Source organism: Pelodiscus sinensis, chromosome 15 (assembly GCF_049634645.1).
Source record: "Pelodiscus sinensis isolate JC-2024 chromosome 15, ASM4963464v1, whole genome shotgun sequence".
Classification (NCBI taxonomy): Eukaryota; Metazoa; Chordata; order Testudines; family Trionychidae; genus Pelodiscus; species Pelodiscus sinensis.
The window spans coordinates 6,147,607-6,169,195 of NC_134725.1; the positions used below are offsets into that span (position 1 = coordinate 6,147,607).

General features: G+C 46.2%; 1 protein-coding gene across 4 annotated transcripts in view; it reads left to right on the forward strand.

Annotated features, from left to right (window-relative positions):
• Nucleotides 1-21,589, forward strand: part of CABIN1 (calcineurin binding protein 1) — a 257,094-nt gene that overhangs the window by 36,461 nt on the left and 199,044 nt on the right. For all 4 annotated transcript variants that reach the window (XM_075897952.1, XM_075897954.1, XM_075897953.1 and 1 more), the window contains exons 14-19: nucleotides 3,397-3,584; nucleotides 5,765-5,914; nucleotides 6,597-6,791; nucleotides 8,727-8,963; nucleotides 20,799-20,958; nucleotides 21,220-21,335. In XM_075897952.1, the coding sequence (XP_075754067.1) occupies nucleotides 3,397-3,584; nucleotides 5,765-5,914; nucleotides 6,597-6,791; nucleotides 8,727-8,963; nucleotides 20,799-20,958; nucleotides 21,220-21,335 (1,046 nt within the window). The remainder of the gene's footprint in view (nucleotides 1-3,396; nucleotides 3,585-5,764; nucleotides 5,915-6,596; nucleotides 6,792-8,726; nucleotides 8,964-20,798; nucleotides 20,959-21,219; nucleotides 21,336-21,589) is intronic.

The window sequence follows — 21,589 nt, forward strand, 5'->3', positions numbered from 1 at the left end:
TGGGAAGAGGAATCTGTTCTCTTGGAGCTCTGAAAGAGCGAAAGAAACGACAGTGTCTATGTGAAGATCGCCAAGCGCATAGAGGAAAAAGGATATGCCAGTTACTCCCAGCAGTACCATGTTAAAGTAAAAGAACTGAGGCAGTTTTATCACAAGACAAAGGAGGCAAATGGATGGTCTGGTGAATTTGCAGCGAACATACCTCTTCTATAGCGAGCTGCATACAAACCTAGTAGGGGACCCGACCTGCTTCCCTCGCCAGATCTTGGAATCTGCCCAAGAGACTCCGAGCAGCCACATGGAGGACAGGGGGTGGTCAAGGAAGAGGTGGAAGATGAGGAGAATGGTGAACGGCAAGAGTCAAGAACTTTTCATCACTTTGGACCCAATCCACCCCTCCCAGGACATCTTGCAGTTGGGCACTGATCCTGGAAAGGGCACTTCTGGTGAGTTCACAGTTTTTTTTCTTGCTCCAAGAAGGTAAAAGCAATTGGGTGTGCGGTGTGCTCTGAGCCTGCACAGCGTGGGGGACCTGAAACAGCTTGTTAACGTGTCTGGAGATGGAGCGGGAATCCTCCCTGCATATCTCCACAAAGCTTTCATATAGAAACTCTTTGATCCTTCTCACAAGGTTTCTGAGGAGGCCTGCCTTATTCTGTCCTCCATGGTAGAATACCTTTCCATGCCAAGCCTGCAGTAAATGGTCTGGCATTATTTCAGGACAAAACACTGTAGCATAAAGCCTAGATTTCTGGCCACATTCAGTCAGTCTCAGCTCCCTAACTCACTGTGTGATTCGCAGAAGACTGATATCTTGCATGGCAACATGGATGAAGCTGCCTTTGCTGATAGAAGCAACCTCTGACACCCCCTCCCTCCCTGTTTTCCTCTGGTAGGCTTCTGCGAGGTGGCAAAGTAGCAGGAAGCAGGTTGTGGCAGACACAGAGGAGGGAAGTCATGTGAGCCACCACTCTGCCCCGCTGTCCCCTTCAACCCTCAGGATCGTGCCCTGGCAAAGCCCTTACCATGCCTGCCTCCAAACTATGTGATTCTAGATGTTCCCTTGAGAACTTTGTTGTGTGCCTGCTGTACAGTAGCAGCTTTAAAGCAAAACTTTGGCTTTGCACAGAACACACCTCCATTATCTTTAGAGAAACCTTTGTTGTAGGTTAACAGATTAGGCTTTAGGCTCTGCAATGTATCTCCTGTAAAGTGTGCCCTTGTAACTTTTTGTTATAGCAGGAACAGCAGGGAGCTTGCTGTGTACTCCACCAGCTCCATCAGCTGTCCAGCTTGCAGAAATCCCCAGGTGAAAAAGGACAAGGGAAGACATGTTTAAGAAGCAAATGAATGGAGGAATACGCTCCTGGAGGAGACGAGCAGAGTGGCAGGGTAGGCTAGCAGAGCGACAGGAGGGGGTGAGCATGCAGGTAACTGCAAGCGAAACAACAGGAGAATGCCTTTTTGTTCCTGTTGGCCTTGATGGACTGCATGACTATGTGCCTGAAGAGGAACCCACCTACCCCATGCAGAACAACTTTCCCTCCTCACTCAGTTCCATAGCCTCCACTCCCAAAGGGTGGGGGAATCTCCAAAGCCTCAAGAAACAAACGACTATCTGTCTCATCTTTCTGGTCTCTCCCCCACTTCGAGTCTTACCATGGTCTTTTCTGTCCCTGCTCTCTTCCCTAAATAAAAACACATGATCTCTGAACAACAGTCTCTTTATTGCCTGTATTGCAGTGGTGGGGATTACAGGCAAACACACTGAATGCAGAGCACTTCATTGAGAGCAACATGCATGACTCTCGGAACTGGCCATTTATAACTCTTTCTTTCAAAGCCTCTCTGATTTTCACTGCCCCATGATGTTGCCCTTGTGTCTGGCTGCTGAAAATCTCTGACTAGGCACTCTCCCTCAGCCCCCCCATCCTGACAGATAACTTTTCCACTTCTTCTCACAAATATTATGGAGCACACAGTAGACTACCACCAAGAGGGAATGTTGCATATGTTGCGGATCAGTGTTGGCATTTGCACCTCTCTGATTTGATTTTCCAGTCTGGGAAGAAAGTTGCAGCTTGCATCTTTCTGAAAAGGCAGGAGCTCCTAAAAATGTGTGCATCATGCTCCTTTCCCGACCAGCTCACATTAGTGTTGTTGAAACGGCCCTTGTGATCCACTAGCGCCTGCAGCACCTCAAGAATTATCGCTTGCGGTTTATGTATTCCTTGGCAAGATGGTTGGGAGCCAACATGGGGATGTGCCTTCCATCTATTGCCCCATCACAGTTAGGGAATCCCATCATGGCAAAGCCATCCACCTTACTCAGAGTCACTACCCTCCATAACAGAATGGTATTGATTGCCTTCGCTACTAATATAATAACAGCCCCTGCTGTAGATTTCCCCACTCTGAATTGATTCACAACTTACTGGTAGCAGTCTGGCATTGCAAAGTTGCACAGAGTAATTACCACAGGCATCTGCATTGTCAGAGCATGTCTCATTTGGGTGTCCCTGAACTTCAGGACAGGGGAAAACCATTCACAAAGTTCCATGAAAGTGTTGTGCATTCAGAAGTTTTACAGCCACTGTTGATTGTACCAGACCGGCAGCATTATGCAGTCCTACTAGTCTGTGCTTGTCTCTCAGCACCAAAACCGGCATTCCACTCTTTCCAAAGGATTGTATGCCAGCTACTTTTTCAATTGGCTCAGTTCAAGTGCTTGCCTGTACAGTGTGCCTGTGACATCCTGAGACAAAGATTCCTCCTCATTCGCTTTCTGGTGCAGCGATGTGCATACGCTCTTGACATACCGCATCATTATTTGCACCAAGGTACACATCAATATCACAATGGTTTGATGCACAGCATGATCCATGAGGGGGCATGCTCCTGCTGTTATGGCATCTGTGCAAATAACCAGGGTCAAAAAGGGTGTGAAAAGACAGTTTCCTATTGATCTCAAACAAAGGGGGAGGAGAAGATGAGTGTATTTTGGGATACTGATGACATGAACCCAGAGCCACCCACTGCACAGTTTTGGTCCCAGCATGCACGAGGAGCATAACCCAGAATGCCAAGTGGTGCAGGCACAGTGGGATAGCTACCCACAGTGCATCACTCTCAAAGTTGACAGCAGTCTCCTTAATGGGGACATACTACTTCTAACTACTTTAAATTCTTGCACACATGGGAACATAGATCTTCGACTTTACAAAATCACGTGTCAAGAAATAGCTCTTAATAAATTCAACCTTATCTTGTAGTGTAGACATGGACTAGTATTTGTCTTAGAAGGGTGAGCTAAGCACTGTAGCTGCTGCACATGGAATTGTTTGCATAAGAAGAATAATGTAATTTTATGCTAACCTGTCATTACATGATTTACAGTTTCCCCTCGAAATTGCCCTTCTGCCACTGCGAATGGAAAGTTTGGTCCTGACTTCCCAGGATCCCATTTTCTGGGGGACTTGTTGCAGCTCTCATTTGCATCCTCCCAGCGAGATCTGTTTGAGAAAGACTGGCTAGAGTTTGTGGTTCGAGTGTACTGGTTGAAAGCTCGCTTTCTAGCACTGCAGGTTTGTTTTCATTTTGCGTTCAACAAACAGAACATTTTCTCATCCAGAATTTTTTTAAACAAATGGACATTAGAATTATTATAAGCATTTGAAGTGACGGGTGTATTAAGTCATAAATACACTCTAGTCAGGTGATTCATGAATATTTCAACTGATCTCTAATTTGATGACCAAGTAGAGATTATATTTGTCTCTTTTATTTAGTTAAATTAACTTTCCCTATGGAAAGAACATGTATTATTCAGTAATTAGACAGAGGCAAAGGGTCTGGCCAAAATCCTTATGCATATCAGTAGTCAGTCATTTTGGTACATACACATGTTTAAAGTGGTTTGTCTTAGATCCCCAAAACAAGTTTCCATTGGAGTTATCTTGGAATTACAATGAGCAGCTGCAAGGCACAAATTCACTAGCAGATAGAAGCCTGGATTCTAGCTCTTAGAATCTGTATAGAAAGCCAGAATGTCTGAAATGCAACTGTGTACTGAGTTGTGATTGATTCTTTTTCCCCAGTGGAGCTTGGTTCTTTTGGCAACAATTGTTCATTTAATATACAGATTTTTTGATCAGTTTGTCCTAGACCCATTACTTAAGTAAACAATCCAAAGAAAAGTTACTTATTGAATCCCAGACTTTATTATTATTTTATTTCAAACATCATTTTCTTAAGAAGTGAAGAAAATGTTTACAAATTTTCCATACTTAGGTCTAAACTGTTGAGAGAAAAAATGTGTTTTTTACTAATCAAATTTTAATCTACAATCGATAAAGTACTTTATCGGTTGATTTCATATACACCCACTGGGTAATACATTCCTTTTCATTTTCATATTTCAAAATCCTTTAATAAATCCAGCTAATAAACTGGATTGTTCTTCAGAATAATTAGTGGAGACAAATCCTTTCTCTCATTTATAAACTATTAATCATTTTATACATCTGAAGTAGAGACTCCTTGATAAGTTATTTTAATTTTCACACAAAATAAAATTTCTTTACATTAAAAAAATTTCTAATTCCCTTTCCAGGTGACGACTGGTCAAAATCAACTATCACTGCACAATCCCAGTAATGTAGAAACATATATTAGACTGGTGTTTCTCAAAGTGTTCTGCAGATTTGCTCTGAAAAAGCTGCTAACTGGCTGCTCCCAATTGTTTATTTACTGGTTCTGCAGCCACAGAGCCTTGCAGCTCTCATTGGCTGCATTTCGTCATTTGGGGAGACAAGGGGAGCCATAGAAAGTGGTGTGGACCAACCAGGCTGCTGCTTTCTGCAGCTCTCTTTGGCTGCAAATAGTGAGAAGCAGCCACTGGGAGCTGCATGCTTCTGTGGCTGCAGAGCTTGTAATAAACAAATGGGAACAGTCAGCAGCTTTCTCAGAGTGGGTCCGCAGACCACTATGAGAAACATTGGACTAGGCATACTTTTTGCTCTGTTTCACTGAAAGGTACCGTTTTAATGGTTAGGGTACGCATGTAACTCCTCTTTCACAACAGATGTAGTTACTTGAATTTAAAAAACAAAGATGGAAGTTGAAGGATAATCTGAAACAAATAAACATTTAGAATCAGAGCCAGCTCTGCTTACACTGAATACTACTGGTTGTCTAGTCAAAATTGGATTGATTGTCTTTACTAAATAACTGCTCTTATGGTTAGTGCTATATCTCTTTAGCTTTATTGAGTTATATTTTCTCCTTCTGCAGCTTCTTTCCCTGTCTTGATCCCTCCATTTTAGGAAAATTCAGATCTGCTTACGATGGACAAAGTTGTTCTTCACAGTTTATCTTAACCAGTTAGCTGTACATCTCAATCATGTTACCTGAATTTATGGTTCCAGTGAGTGCAAAAGCAAGGCTCACTTCTGGAATTAATCCACATCCTTTCACTTTCACAGATAGAGCATGTTAGTTACTTTATACAAATACATTTTCCTGCTATGTAACTTGAATATCTACGTGTCTGCCCCAGGGGTGGGGCAGGTCACTAGTAGAATAGATTCATAAGCTTTTTATTGCTGATTACTCCTTGGTTGCTATTTTGATTAGTAAAGTTCTCTCCCAAATAATTTGCATTCTCCCTGATGGTGTACTCATGCAGTTAGTGATTCAACATTGCCTAGCTGCTTTTGACAAGTCTCACGCAAGATTGTGTGATTTCCTTGAACTATTTCCACAGGGTGACATGGAGCAGGCATTGGAGAATTATGACATCTGCACCGAAATGCTGCAGAGTTCCACTGCAGTCCAACTCAAAGCTGGAAATGAAAGCAGCATAATAATCCGATTACCTAATCTCCATATTGATTCTGTTGTCTCTCTAGAAGAGGTAGGGATCAGTTTGTTATTTTGGGTTTTTCTGTTTTGAAGTTCATCCAAAATAGAAGATTCCAGTCATCTTAATGTGTTTTTGAGACATTTCTAAATAATAGCTAAGTCTTGTGAGAAACTAGAGATTTTAGATGTGCATGCCATTTTCTTACGCACAGTCCAATTTCTTTTGGGGTTGTATTGTGATACTTCTGAGGATGGAGATGATAATGGACAAGTCCCTATACTTATTAGAGGCATTTATTTCCTTTGGGGATTAAAAACGTGTTTTATAATTATTATTTTTAAAATCTAGTGTGGCTTCTATATCAATAGTGCTCAGAGACAATGCCATAGCTGCAAGACTCATTTCAAATTACTAGCACTTTGCCTTGATGGAAAAGTAGTAATTACAGCATCAATATTAGCTGTTTTAAAGTGAACTAAGATGAAACCAACATTGATTGAGTTTTTACAGTTAATTGATTTGAAAACCATCTTTCTCTTTTTCAGTTAAATGCTTTCTTTATAAAGATAAATGCCCCCAATTTATAAATGATAATGGGATGGAAGATTGTCTACTTTCCTCCTTGTCCTATATAATACTGTAAACTGTACACATCCTACATCTGTAGCTTTGTGGTTCATTTGCACATGAAGGTGAAATGTAGGTTGGATTGTACCATCTGTGACTTTTGCAGATTGACAAGAACCTAAAGTCTCTGGAGAGATGCCAGTCTTTGGAGGAGATCCAGCGACTGTATGAGGCAGGGGATTACAAGGCAGTGGTGCATCTGCTTCGCCCAACTTTGTGCTTTAGTGGATATGGTAGGGCTAAACATCTGGAATTTGTTATATCTATACCAGAGAGACCAACACAGTTGCTGCTGCTGCAGGTTTGTTATCTTTTTTTTAAAAATGCTCTTGGTGAGAGTTTGAAAGCCTTACATCTACTTAATATCTAAGAATCACACGAAAAAGATTTGGAAAGTTAGTGCCAGATTCTCAAGTGAGATAAATTGGCAAAGTTCAGATGAATCTTAAACTTATAGTGTAGGCTCTCTGATCACTACTTCTGTATGTGTGTGAGTGTGCATGTATCTGCCTGTCCGTCTCTGCAGTTTACAAACTTGAATGACCTGACTCAGTTTTAGATGTTTATTATGGATGAACCCACTTTACTAGGACTTGGAGTTTTTTGTGCCATTAAATATGTAATATGGTGGCTCCCAAGCACCCTCTATAATAAAAGTTGTTAGCCAGTTAGACGTGTGGCAAGAAGCACTCTTGTGATAATTTCTCAATGGTCTTTCCTGCTTTCCAGGCAGGCTGTTACACAAGCTGTAACCTCCAGCTTCCCAGCATATTACAAGACTCCAATATGGAGGTGATAAACATAAATCACTATGACAAACCTTACTTAACAGAGCACAGTGCTAGATATTCCCTAGCTTTAGATTTTAAAAAAAGTTCTTGACCACTGCAGGGGTCAGGAACTATAATATAGGAGATTAGTTTAGCGAGGTCAAAAGATTATGCACTATCATAATCTTTTGACCTTGCTAAACATCCCATACAGAATGGGAAGCGACTATCTCCAAAGGAGTACTGCAAAAAGGGATCTAGGGGTCATAGTGAGTCAACAGTGTGATGCTGTTGCAAAAAAAAGCAAACATCATTCTAGGATGCATTCACAGGAGTGTTGTGAGCAAGACATGAGAAGTCATTCTTATGCTCTACACTGTGCTGATTAGGCCTCAATTGGAGTATTGAGTCCAGTTCTGGGCATCACATTTCAATAAAGAGGTGGAGAAATTGGAGAAGGTTCGAAGAAGAGCAACACAAATGATGAAAGGTCTAGAGAATATGACCTATGAGGGAAGACTGAAAGAATTGGGCTTGTTTAGTTTGGACAGGAGAAGATTGAGAGGGGACATGGTAGCGGTTTTAAGGATGTCACAAGGAGGTGGGAGAAAAATTGTTCTCCTTAGCCTCTGAGGATAGGAGAAGAAGCAATGGGCTTAAATTGCAGCAAGGGAGGTTTAGGTTGGACATTAGGAAAAACTTCCTACCTGTCAGGGTGGTTAAACACTGGAATAAATTGCTGAGGGAGGTTGTGGAATGTCCATCTCTGGAGATATTTAAGAGTAGGTTAGATAAATGTCTATCAGGGATAGTCTTGACAGTACTGGGTCCTGCCATGAGGGCAGGGGATTGGACTCGATGACTTCTCGAGGTCCCTTCCAGTTCTAGTGTTCTATGATTCTATGATACTCAATGGATAGATGTCCTCTGCTAAGGGAGAGGATACAATCTGTCAGTTCCTTAATCGTTCATTTTGCTGGCTATTTTTATCTTGTCCATACTCAACAAGAAAGAACCTTAGATCTGAAGATCATAATTCTTTGAAGATTGTAACCTTTTTCATTGTATGAGCTTGTTTTTTAAGCCAGTAATAACATTGTAGCATGGGTCCACAGTGACTCAACTCTGATTCTGTTGAACCTCTCAGACATGGCAGTATGTAGCTAGGAAGCAAGAGACTCGTTGTTCTTCCCTTCAAAGTAGAGTCATGCAGAGGCTCTTTGTATTGAGAGAATGGGACTTAATATTACTTCTCTGATGCCACTTAATTGAGGAGCAAGGGTTCTGGAATCTTGTCGCCCATTTTAATATCACATTTAGAAACTTCCTACTGATATCTCAGCAGAGTAAACATTAGCTGCAAACTATGTACCTTCTTCTATTCACCTTCCCGTTTATTGTTCTTTTATGTTTTGAAATAAACATTAGGTTCATATAACATTATGTTTCATGTTAACATTCACTAGGATTCCCTGCTGAAACAGAAGGATTATAGGCAATGTTTTGAATGCTCTGAAGTTGCCTTGAACGAAGCAATTCAGCAGATGATTAACACAACAGTAGCTTCTGCTAAAGAAGAGTGGGTTGCTACAGTAACACAGCTGCTTGCAGGGATTGATCGCTCACTGTCGTCAGACAGCAGCATCCTGAAGGAATCTTCTGTAACGCTGAGCCTCATTCGGCTAACAAACAATCTCATTCAGGTAACTTATTCTCTCACACACTAACAAGCAGCCGCTCTGTGCTACAGATCTTTTTTAGGTATGATGCAGCTGCTGCCTAAACTGCCACCCACTTACAGGGTCTCTGTTGGGCTACAGTTCTGTGTGGGTTGTTTCCTTTCACACTCTGTTTTCACTGCAAGATGTCAGGTGCACTGAGAATCTCTTCTAGAATCTAATGGCAGCTAATTCTGAGAACTCTCTCTGCTGAAATGAGCGAAGAATAGTAATAAGGTGGCTCACAGAGCAATACTGCTGGTTTTGACTCTGTTCCTAGGCTAGGGGAAGTAATGCAAGGTTTGGTCCAGCTGGCAAGGCCCAGTTTGTTTTTGGCACAGATTTTGCTGTATATTCCTGCTTTTCACATAAGGGATGGGAAGAATAATCCTATGAGCCTTAGGACAGTCAGTTGGTATAATTGGTATCATTAGTTCAATTGAGATGCTAGTTGCTCTGGACACTGGTCAGTTCTTTAGAAGATATTTATAGAGAAACAGGACTTGAGTCAGGACTCTGATGATTATAAGGGGTGCTTTCATCCTCATTCCTCTTTCCTTTCTCCTTTCTATTAAGGAAAGATTTAAGTAAAATGATGGTCATTGCTTCTTTTTGTAGAAGTTCTGAAATTTTGGAAAGACTCTTCTCCTGAGCTTCTCATTTAAGTGCTACAAATGCCAGAGTGGTAAATTACTTTTAATGTTATTTTCTTTTTAAAGATCAATGCTTGCCAACTTCTGTCTGGTACATTCTGAGTGCCCTCAACTGTCATTAACTTCAGTGGCAGCTGGGGTCAGTCGACACCTTGCACAATCTGGCCCTTAGGCTTTAGATGAGCAATATGCACAATGATGCCTGTGTGGTGCTAGTTAAATTGATACTAAAGGTAAGGCTATTGCAGGGAAACAGCAGGAATTTCTTGTAATACCATAAATATTTTCATAAATAAGAACAAATGTAAACAGTTTTTATGTATCATATGTAAAATACATCTCAAAAGTTTAATATAAAGAGTAGGAATGTTAGCAAATGTTATTTTTGTAAATGTATAACCCCATGCATTTTTTCACCGGTTACACATTAACACACAGAGGGATCAGGCAGGAGCTGGTGCTCACAGGAAATCTGCTTTTCTGCAGAGCTGGTACATATGGGGAGCTCTCTCGAAGGATGACTTCCTGCGCATATTGGTTCCCACCTTCCAGTCTCCCCCCCCCCCCGCCCCCCCGCCCTCCTCCTGCGCAACTGACTCTCCTACAGAGGCAGCAGTGTGGGGGGGATGAAGGGGCAGGCAGCTCCACAGGGCCTGATACATTCAGGGAGACAGCTTGAAAGTCGGCTTCCTCCATGTATTGGCTTCCGCCTGCCCTTCATACCTCTTATGCTGCTGCCTCTTAATCAGAGGCAGTAGAGCGGGACTGTGGGGAGGTGGCTCTGGGAGCCAGTGCTGCCTCTATAGGAGGTAGTTCCACAGGAGCCCGCACATATGGGGAAAGCTAGCTCCCTACAGGCATTGGCTCAAGCTTCATCCCCGTTGCCTCTGATAGAGAGGCAGCAAGTGGGGAGAGTGCATATAGTCATTTGGATTGACCAATAAGGCCAGGCTTATTGGTTAATCAGGTAAATGATTACACATGAACACAGGGAATAAAGAGGGAATTTTTAGCAGTTTTAGAAACACTTGTCATTGTTTTAGTAACTAGGATATTTATCTTGCGGTAAGATTATGGCTACTGTTTTAATAATGGGATATTGTACTGTTCACCAAGAGGCTCTCTGAGGAGGTACATTGGGAATAATATCGGTTTCTCATGGGAGGTGAGGGAAGGAAAATCAGAGAATTTCAAATTTGCTAGAAAGTAAATTTTTTAAGAAAAAAAAATGTTTTTTGATTTAGCGTAGAAAGGTTTTCAGAAAGTTTCTAATAGAAAGGGCTCTCCAGAGAGTTTCTTGAAAGTTTATGAATGTTCTCAATCCTAAATAATCTCAAAAATGTGTAAAATGCTAGTTTCCTATTTATTTTATTCTGAATCAATTACGTTTTTGCTTGATTATTTTGTTTTTGTTTGTAATTGCTTCTTGATTGTTGTCAGTGGGGGTTTTTTAGTTACAGATTAGACACTTAAAATTATGTAGAGGCACACTCTTATCTTGAAATATATAGCTGTTGGATCACCTTTCATGTTACAGTGTAGTTCTTCTTCAAAGGGACTTTAATATTAGAAGTCAAGAGTTGGGTTTTATTTCTTATGTTAACAAAAAACAAAGTGATGATGATCTCAGATATTTTCATCAGAAGCTCTCTATGCTTTATAAAACATTGTATTATTCCCATTTTTCACTTGGTGAAACTGAAGCATAGAGTGTTTATGTAGTTAGTACTAGTAATTTTTATCAGAATCAAGAGATCAGCTTTCCTTCCCTATGCCTTTGTCTCTACACCTATGCTGAGATGTTCAATAGGTCATAAAAACTGGAATAAAATACAAATGTTCTAACAATATAGACATGATAAGGTTGGGAAATATGCTTCAGTAGAGCTCTTCTAGTACATGTTCTGGAGAAGTAATCCACCCTGTTGTTTAGAGGGGGAACCATATAAAACTCTTTTCTCTGAGCTGTTCTCTTCTCCGTTTTGAAAATAGGCAGTTTTTCATAAGGAAATAATACTGATATTTCTCTAACAGTCTGTCACACACCCACATGCCCCTTTTTTCTTGGCTGTTTGTTATTAGGCCTTCTTCTTGGAGTGGTTGTTCATGTCCATTCGAAGTAGGTGTGTGCACCGCGTACACCGCGTCTTCCAGAGCGTTTTCCCTAGCGGTACCCGTAGCGCCGGCAGGGCGCCGCCATGGCGGGGCATAGGTACCCCTGCCGGTGCTGCCCCACCTCAGTTCCTTCTTACCACAGTGACGGTCGTTGGAGTGTCTCTATCTTTCTTAGTTTCCTAGTTAGTTAATGGTTCCCGTTCTCACATTGCTTTGTAAATAGTTCTTGTAGTTAGATGGTTAGGTTTTTTTTTTTTATTCCTTCCCCCTTGGGGGTAAGGAATACCAGGGCCGCAAGGCTTCAAAACGTGCGCTGACTGTGGGAAGTTTATGCCCAGGGGTGACCCACACAACAGTTGTCTTAAGTGCTTGGGTGAGGCACATCTGGCTTATTGCCTGTAAGATCTGCAAGTCCTTTAAGCCCTGTACCAGAAAAGAAAGGGTTTCGCGCCTAAAGCTTCTCCTCATGGAGACAGCACTTCCACCGGTGCCGCCGGAACAGCCCGCGGTGCGCAGTGCACCAGCTTCCACGCGGGAGTCTCCTCACCGGCACCGTGCGTCGGCGTCGAGGTCTCGGCACCGGTCTCACTCTCCTCCCACTAAGAGAGGGTATGTCTACACTACAAAGTTAATTTGAACTAACGGACGTTAGTTCGAATTAACTTTGATAGGCGCTACACTAGCGCTCCGCTAGTTCGAACTTAATTCGAACTAATGGAACGCTTAGTTTGAACTAGGTAAACCTCATTCTACGAGGACTAAGCCTAGTTCGAACTTACTAGTTTGAATTAAGGGTTGTGTAGCCCCTTAATTCGAGCTAGTGGGAGGCTAGCCCTCCCCAGCTTGTCCTGGTGGCCACTCTGGCCAACACCAGGGAAACTCTATTGCCCCCCTCCCAGCCCCGGACCCCTTAACGGGGCACGGGCTGGCTACGATGCCCATGCCAGGTGCAAGCCTGCCAGCACCCAGCTAGCAGACCCTGCACCTGGCACGGCTCGAGCCAGCCACCCGATGCCCCCCAGCCCTCCCCCTCTTCCCGAGACGAGGCTGGCGGCTCCCGGGAGCTTGCCCGAGACCGCAAGAGGCGGACACCCGCCTGGTCTAGTGCGGACATCGTGGACCTCATCCACGACCTCCGCACTAGGTACAGGAGAGTTGCCGTCTAGGGCAGGAGAGCTGCCAGCCTGGCCACCCAGGAGCAGGTGTGCATGAAAATCAAGGGGGTCCACTGAGACCCCCGACCCTGAGCCCTGAGCTTACAATGGCCGTACTGAGTCAGACCAAAGGTCCATGTAGCCCATAGCCTGTCTGTCGACAGTGGCCAACCCTAGGGACCCTGGAGGGGATGGACCGAAGACGGTGACCAAGCCATTTGTCTCGTGCCATCCCTCTCCAGCCTTCCACAAACTTTGGGCAGGGACACCACTCCTACCCCCTGGCTAATACCACTCCATGGACCCAACCTCCATCACTTTATCTCACTTCTCTTTAAACTCTGTTCCAGTTCTAGCCTTCACAGCCTCCTGCAGCAAGGAGTTCCACAGGTTGACTCTTTGCTTTATGAAGAACAACTTTCTGGTACTAGTTTGAAGCCTGCTACCCATTCCTTTCCTTTGGTGTCCTCTAGTCCTTCTATTATGGGAACTAATGAAGAACTTTTCTTGATGCACCCTCTCTACCCCACTCATGCTTTTATAGACCTCTATCCTGTCCCCCCTCAGTCTCCTCTTTTCTAAACTGAAAAGTCCCAGTCTCTTTAGCCTCTCTTCATATGGGACCTCTTCCAAACCTCTGATCATTTTAGTTGCCCTCCCCCTCTCCCACCCTCTCTCTTCCCCTCTCCCACCTCCTTTTCCCAGTCTCCCCGAGTTTTGTTCAATAATGAGAGATTCTATTTTTGATCACACGTTTTCTTTATTTTGTACATCAGGAAGGGGGGGCTAGGGAACGGTAAGTGGAAGGAGGTGAGGGAGGAATGGGGTACGAGCCCCCGATGGGGAGGACTGGGCTGGCTCTGCGGGCTTCTGGGGGTGGAAGCTCTCCTGCAGCCCCCCAATTGCCCCCTCTCCCCAGATGGCAGCCTGCGGCAAGTGCAGCCGGTCTGATGGCCGAGTGCTGTGATGTGCCCAGTGTGGGCACTCAGGGCACTCCAAGCCAGGACTGCTTTGCAAGTGGGGCACCCCTGAGAACTGTCTGTCCAGGGTGGGGGTCGGGTCCCTTTAAGCACAGCCCTCGGCTAGCCTGAGGCAGCAGCTCCACGCTCTAAGTCCTCCTCTGATGCCCTGCCGGCACTGCTTCCGGCCATCCTTAACCCCGGTTCAGGGTCCACTCTGTGTGGACATGCTAGTTCGAATTAGCAAAACGCTAATTCGAACTAGTTTTTTAGTCTGGATCCGTTATTTCAAATTAGCTTAGTTCGAATGAACTAATTCGAAGTAAGTTACTTCGAATTAGCGCTGTAGTGTAGACATACCCAGAGTGAAGAAATCCCGGGGAAGGTCCCCTTCAAAGAAGGCAACTTCGGCTGGGCACCGCGCCGTGGGCTCATCGGTGCGCGTATCGCCTCCACCGCACCGTCGGTACCGAGGAGGCCTTGATAGTCCTGGTCGCCTGCCTCCACACCGTCCGTCCACAGTGGATACGTTTGAGGCGGCGCAGGACCTTATTAGCCTCACGACCTCCCCTCCATCCTCGGTTGACTCAGAAGGGTTGAGGTCACCATCTTCGGAGGCTCGGCTGGCTACGGCTTCGCCCCAGCATGGCCCAGGTCGGCATGCTAAAGTGGCTTATGTGTCGGGACCACCCCGTGTGGGGCCAGTACCGATCGCTACTTTGGCACCCTTCTTGACGCCGAACCGTCATTCTCAGGGAGCTTCCAGCCATGCGCGAACTTCGCTGCAGTTGAGCTCCTTGCCAGCTCCCCGCCTGGCAGTGCCGGTGCCGTATCTGAGTAGCCATGTGGTGTCCACTCAGACATCTCTCTCCTCCATGGAGGTCACACAGGAGCCAGCATCCGTCTCCGTGCCTTCATCTGCACCGGCATTGACGCAGTGGTCTTGACAGGCCTGGGTACCCCGGTGCTGCAACCGCCAGCCGCAACTCAACCGGCACCGAGCCTAAGCACCTCGGTTCCGCAGCTGCTGGCAACTCAACCGGCACCGGGCCTGAGCACCCTGGCACTGCAGATACTGGTGACTTATCAGGCACCGGGCCTGGGCACCCCGTTGCCGCAGCTAGCGATGTCGCAGTCTGTACCAAGTCTGGGCATCCCGGTACCGCAACTGGGTGCCGTAGAACCCTTGGCACCGGGTCTGGGTCCCCCAGTGCCGCAACCATCAGCGAGGCTTCCGGCACCGGGCATGAGTCCCCCGGTGCTGCAGATCGCTCGGCCCCGCCATACTCATGAGGGTAAACCAGAGTCCATGGCAAGGTTTGTCCCGCACTCTTCCTCGGCTCCACGATGGCCGGAGTCCGATTACTCTTCGGACTCGGATGCTGTCTCTGTCTGTTCGGGCTCTTCGGGAGCATCTTCGGCCCACAGGTCCAGGTCCAGTCATAGGAGGGACTACACTCAACAAATTTGGCCTCCGCACCCACAGTGGCCTTTCTGGACCCCCTGGGCCTACCATCAGTGGCAAGGTCAGCTGCCTCCTTCTCTGGGGTCGGGGACTTCAGGGCACCGATCCCAACCGTCGGCGTGCCTGTCCCGGGCCCCTCCCTCCCCTCTTCGGGCGCCGCAACCCGATCCAGCGGCACCGCGATCATCGGCACCGGAGGTGGACCCATCGGGAGCGCAAGCCGCCCAGACGGCACCGCAGTTGGCAACAACTGTTCCTGTGCCAGTGCAAGAGTCCTTGTCGTCTCCGGACGAGGCACTAGCAGACCCTTCACCGAGTCTGTCGTCAATGGATGCCCGCACGCACCAGGACCTCCTCCGCCGCATGGCTTCCAACCTGGCCGTTACGGTGGAACCTGTCATCGAGGACCCGGATCCAATGGTGGACATCCTCACTGAAGATGCGTCTACGCGATTGGCCTTACTGCTTAACAAAACGGTGTCAAAGATTACCAATGCTCTATGGCAAACGCCGGCAACCTTGACCCCTACCTTAAAAGGGGCCGAGAGGCGTTATAATGTCCCAAACTCGGGGCATGAATACCTGTATTCACAACCCATCTCTGGGTCCTTGGTCGTGCAGGCCGCGGCCCAAAAGGAAAGACTCCCTCAGCCTAGTCCTTCCCCACAGGCGAGGGAACCTAAGCAGCTGGACCCGTTGGGCCGTAAGGTTTACGCCACAGGATGCTGTAACTCCGCATCGCGAATCAACAGGCGATGCTAAGCAGGTATGCTTTTAACACCTGGCAGGCCGTCGAAAAGTTCCAAGACAGACTCCCTGTGGAGGACTGTCAGGAGTTTGCGGCGGTTGCCTCGGAGGGTAAAGTCATTGCGCGGACTGCTCTCCAGGTGGCTCTGGACACCGTGGACTCAGCAGCCCGCACGATGGCGACTGGTGTCATTATGCATTGGGGGCATGGCTCCATGTCTCGGGAATTCCCCCGGATGTGCAGCATACAGTACAGGACTTGCCTTTTGAGGGCAAAGCTCTGTTCTCGGAGCACACCGACTCTAGGCTCCATAGCCTAAAGGACACAAGGTCTACCTTGAAGTCCTTGGGAATCCACACTCCAGCCCCACAGCGTCGACAGCTGCCCTATAGGCATCAGGGGAGGGTGCAGCCCCAGGTCCCCCGTGGGGCTTACTGGAGGCGCCGCTCCCGGGCCTCCAGTGGAGGTTCCAGGGCAGCCGCGCACCCTCAGGGCGCTAGGGGTCAACGACGTCGCCCCAGACCTGATGCCCAGCGGGGAGGTCCTCACGGTCCTTCCCATCAGGGCAAGCCCCAGTTTTGACGCCCTGTTCGTGAGTCCCATACCAATCTCCCGCCCTGGCCCCCCGTTTGGGGCCAGGCTATCCCGTTTTGCCCAGGCATGGGCCATAATAACATCAGATGCCTGGGTTCTGAACATAGTGAATGGAGGCTATTTTATCCCGTTCCTAGGTCCGCCGCCCTCAAAACCCCCTTCTCCGTCCGTAGTAAGGGACACCCCTCACGAAAACATCCTGTGTCAGGAGGTGTCTGCGCTCCTCAAAAAAGGAGCAATAGAGGAGGTTCCTCCGCATCTGCAAGGAAGGGGTTTTTACTCCCGTTATTTTGTTGTCCCCAGGCTGAAGGGAGGGGTCCGCCCCATCTTGGGCCTTCGAGATTTAAACAAGGCGGTCATAAAACACAGGTTCAGAATGGTGACCTTAGCATCGGTCATCCCAGTGCTACAATTCAGAGACTGGTACGCGACTCTCGACCTCAAGGACGCGTACTTCCACGTGGCGATCAGACCCAGCCGCAGGAGGTTCCTCAGGTTTATGGTGGCCCAATCCCATTTTCAGTTTACGGTGCTCCCTTTTGGTTTATGTATGGCACTGAGGGTGTTCACGAAATGCATGGCGGTGGTTGCTGCATATCTCCGCAAAAAAGGTGTGCACGTGTTCCCGTACCTCAACGATTGGCTAATCCAAGGTCGCTCGTATGGGCAGGTAGAAGCTCACGTGGCACTCACAAGAGCCCTCTTCCTAAGGTTGGGACTCATGATAAATGTCGAGAAATCATCCCTGACTCCCTCCCAACAGATAGAATTCGTGGGAGCCCTCCTCGATTCGAGGGTGGCAAGGGCGTTCCTGCCCAAGAGCAGGTTCCTCTCCATAGAGGAGCTGATCTCGGGGTTAACCCGGTCCCCTATCACGACCCCTCGGGTCTGCTCCAGGCTCCTGGGCCATATGGCAGCGTGTACGTACACAGTCCGCTATGCCAGATTGAGGATGAGACCCCTGCAGGTGTGGTTGGTGAGGGCCTTCAGCCAGTCCAGTGGTTTTTGGGACTCAATAATTACGGTGCCCTCAGAAATTCTAGACTCCCTCCTATGGTGGACCCAGGAAACTGTGGTATGCAGTGGGGTTCCTTTCAATGCCCCGCCCCCCTCCCTGACGCTGGTCACCGATGCGTCCAACCAGGGCTAGGGAGCACACCTGGGGCTGCACAGGACTCCAGGCCTTTGGTTCCCTTCCGAGCGAGCCCTGCAAATAAACGTCCGGGAATTGCGGGCGGTGAGGAGAGCCTGCGAAGCTTTCCTGCCAAGGCTCTCCCACCACTCCATCCTGGTTCGTATGGACAACACAGCGGAGGTCTTTTACCTCAACAAGCAGGGTGGGGCACGATCACCTCCCCTCTGCAAAGGGGCCCTGCAACTTTGTCACCTGTGCATCATGCACGGTATCACACCTCAAGCGGAGTACCTCCCGGGGTGCAAAAACCTGCTAGCGGACACGCTGAGCAGATCCTTTGGAGCCCACGAATGGACCCTCAAGGACTCGGCTCTCCGCCAGGTTTTCCGCAGGTGCGGTTATCCCCACCTAGACCTGTTCGCCTTGGCAAACAATGCCAAGTGCAGAAACTACTGTTCCCTGCTGGGGTTGGGGAGATATTCCCTGGGGGATGCTTTGACAACCGTATGGCCAGAGGGCATCCTCTATGCCTTTCCCCCGTTTCCCCTAATTTCCAGGGTATTGACCAGGGCGAGGACCTTTCGGTCCTCGGTCATTCTCATAGCCCCCAGGTGGCCCAGACAGTTCTGGTTCCCCATACTAGTGGACATGCTTGTCCAGGACCCAATAGCACTCCCTCTAGTCCGGGATCTGCTAACTCAACCCTGGGGCAAAGGGATCATGGTTCACCCAGATCTCCGATCTCTCCACCTAACGGCATGGTTTATCCATGGTTGAACCAACCTGAAAGGGAATGTTCCCAAGAGGTTCAGATGGGTCTCCTCAGTAGCAGGAAACCCTCTACTAGACGGTAGTATGCTGCCAAGTGGCGGCACTTCTCGTCTTGGGCGTCCCGGAGAGGAGTACACCCGTCCTCGGCTCCTATTCCAACTATTCTTGACTACCTTTTCCAGCTTTGGACTAGTGGCCTATCTTTTTCTTCTATCAAAGTCCATGTGGCATCTCTCTCCACCTTCCATGTTGGTATGGCAGGAGTTTCCCTTTTTTCTAACCCGGTGGTTAAAAGGTTTCTTACTGGCCTGGAAAAACTGTACCCCTCGGTGAGGGCCCCGCTTCCCACCTGGGACCTTAACGTGGTCCTCCACAGGCTTATGCTACCTCCCTTTGAACAGCTGGCAACGTGTTCACTGTAGCACCTTTCATTGAAGGTTGCTTTCATCATGGCCATTATGTCTCTCCAGCGCCACTGGTTAACTGTAACTTGTAAATATCACCCATTAAGGATGATGCTTACCAGTTAACTATTCACATCCTTAGGTCTAGTATCATATTAGTTAGAAAATTACCTTACAGGTAAGAAAAATGACCTTTTCCCATACTATGTCTCTTCTATTTTTAGTATTTTCAGACCCTGCCAGCACAAGAGGCAGAGATGCTTATTTAAATGTAGATTTTTTGAGTGAGACATCCTGACCAGCGTTCCCTGTAAGTTGCGCACCTGCGTGGCTGTGCAAAAGAATTTTTGGGCCCATCCACCTCATTTGCAGAGCCACAAATCTGCACTCGCCTTCACTCACTTTCCTGCTGGATCGGAAAGTGAAGGGTGGTGGTGGCAGTGGCCTTGTGGGTCCTGGCCAGCCACATAGCGGCAGGCAGCGGACCCCTTTGCTCTGGCTGGGACAGTGTCAGAAGCCCTGATTCCAGATCTGGCAGGCAGGTCATCATTTGCACTTCCCTGAGGTCATCACTTGAATTCAAGTGCACTGTGGTTTGAGTTTCCCTATTTTCTTTGCCTTAATTGACCATCTTTAATTCATGAACTGGTTCTATTAAAATGGCTGAATTTCTTCAATTATTATGTCAAACTCAGTAGGCTCTCTCATTTTAATTAGTTTTAATTAGACAGATTGCCTGCCTTTACATTTTTAAAAAACCATATTTAATCTAAACACTTTTAATGCAACATTTTCAAATGGCCAAAAGTTACAAAGAACTAAAACAAACAGTATCTTTTCCAAATATACTTTTAACTCGTAATCTACTGACTCATCACAACACAAGGAAGACATAGTATAGTGCAAGGCAACTATAACACATGTCAGGGCTGTCCAAGATACAATAGCTGAAGAAATCAAAAGACAAACCATTAAACATGTAATTCACAAATTCAAGAGCCCAAAAAGCACTGTTATTAGATCAGTGACACTCAACCTTTCAAGATATTGTAGCCCCTCTCAGTAGTCTTGATTTATCTTGTGTACTCCCAAGTTTAAAAACTACTTGCTTACAAAATCAGCCATAATCACTGAAATATGTGACTCAGAGATGCAAACTCAATCCCTAGCACAAAATTCAATGAATGAAGGTGTGTGTGCGCACAGCTGTGTGAGAGAGGGAGAGATGAAATAGCGTGTGGGGCTGTGTATGGATGCAGGCAGATGTATGAGAGCAGTAAACAAACATGCATATCAAGCAATGAACTGCTCAGGAGAGCAATAGCTGGAGTATCTCCCTTTATTCATAATTATAGCTTCTTTGATGTTGACACTGAAGAAGCCCAGTGTGTTTTGTAGGATTTTGAGTCACATTACCAGGAAACTTAATATAACTAACACTTCAAACTGAACAGATTTGTAATTACCATTGCTTGGCAGGCATCTAGTTTCTTTATGACTACTGACAATTTTACAGTATTAATTTTATTTATTTGTCTTCATATTATTTAAAGTTATTAAAGTTGTTAATTACTCTTTCTTCCATAACATTTAACAAATATATAGTATCTATATATATATATATATGTGAGCAACTTAAGGGGACCATGGAGGCACACATCCAAAGAAGTGCCTGTGACCCCCACATTGGTGCATAAGACAAAACTCACTCCCCTCACGGATGGAAAATCTTAGAGGGAACACTGATCTGGACATGCGTAAATCCTTTTACTAATGTGTATATCTTTGTGCATATAATGGATACCCTCTATTTCTTCTTTAGATTATAGACTGCAGCATGGCTGTCCAAGAGGAACCCAAAGAACCATATGTCTCGTCAGTGCTTCCCTGGATTATTTTGCACCGGATCATCCAGCATGAAGAAGAAGCCTTCCGATCACTTTGCTGCCAGCAGCAACAGCTCCAAAGCCAGGGGGAAGAAGGTAATAGATTAATTTTTCAGTGTTACATGTTGTTCAAACATTGCTCTTTATCCTTTTGCTCTTTGGTATGTGTATAGAAATGGCTGGTGTTCCTTTGTACCCTTCACTAAGAGTTGCCAATTCTCATTTCCTCACTGGAGAGAAGGGGAAGTAGTCATTCTGAGGAAAGGTTTCCTTTTCCGAACATGGAAAAACAAGTGGCTAGGTGAGTTATCTCAGTTTTGTACTTAGGAGATCTACTTATTGGCCTCTTTCTTCCAGTGAGTCCTGACACACCTATGCTGCCTCCTTCTCTCATGTTACTGAATACTGCTCATGAGTATCTCGGAAGAAGATCTTGGTGTTGTAACTCAGATGGTGCCCTTCTCAAATTCTATGTAAGTATTGATGCCTAAATATTAAAAATCTTTTTTAAAATTTGTTTTTTTTTTCTCCTGTTCCCTTCCCATATACATTTATTGGAATGGTCATCCTAGGTAATGAAATAGTTAAGGATTGCTCTTCCAATCTGCTGTCCATCATAAAATTTTCAGACTGTTTTTCCTAAAAAAAACACATACCATCCCATTTGCCCAGGATAACCGGTTTATTTTATGTTAACTCATTAACTATTCATTACTCATTCACTATA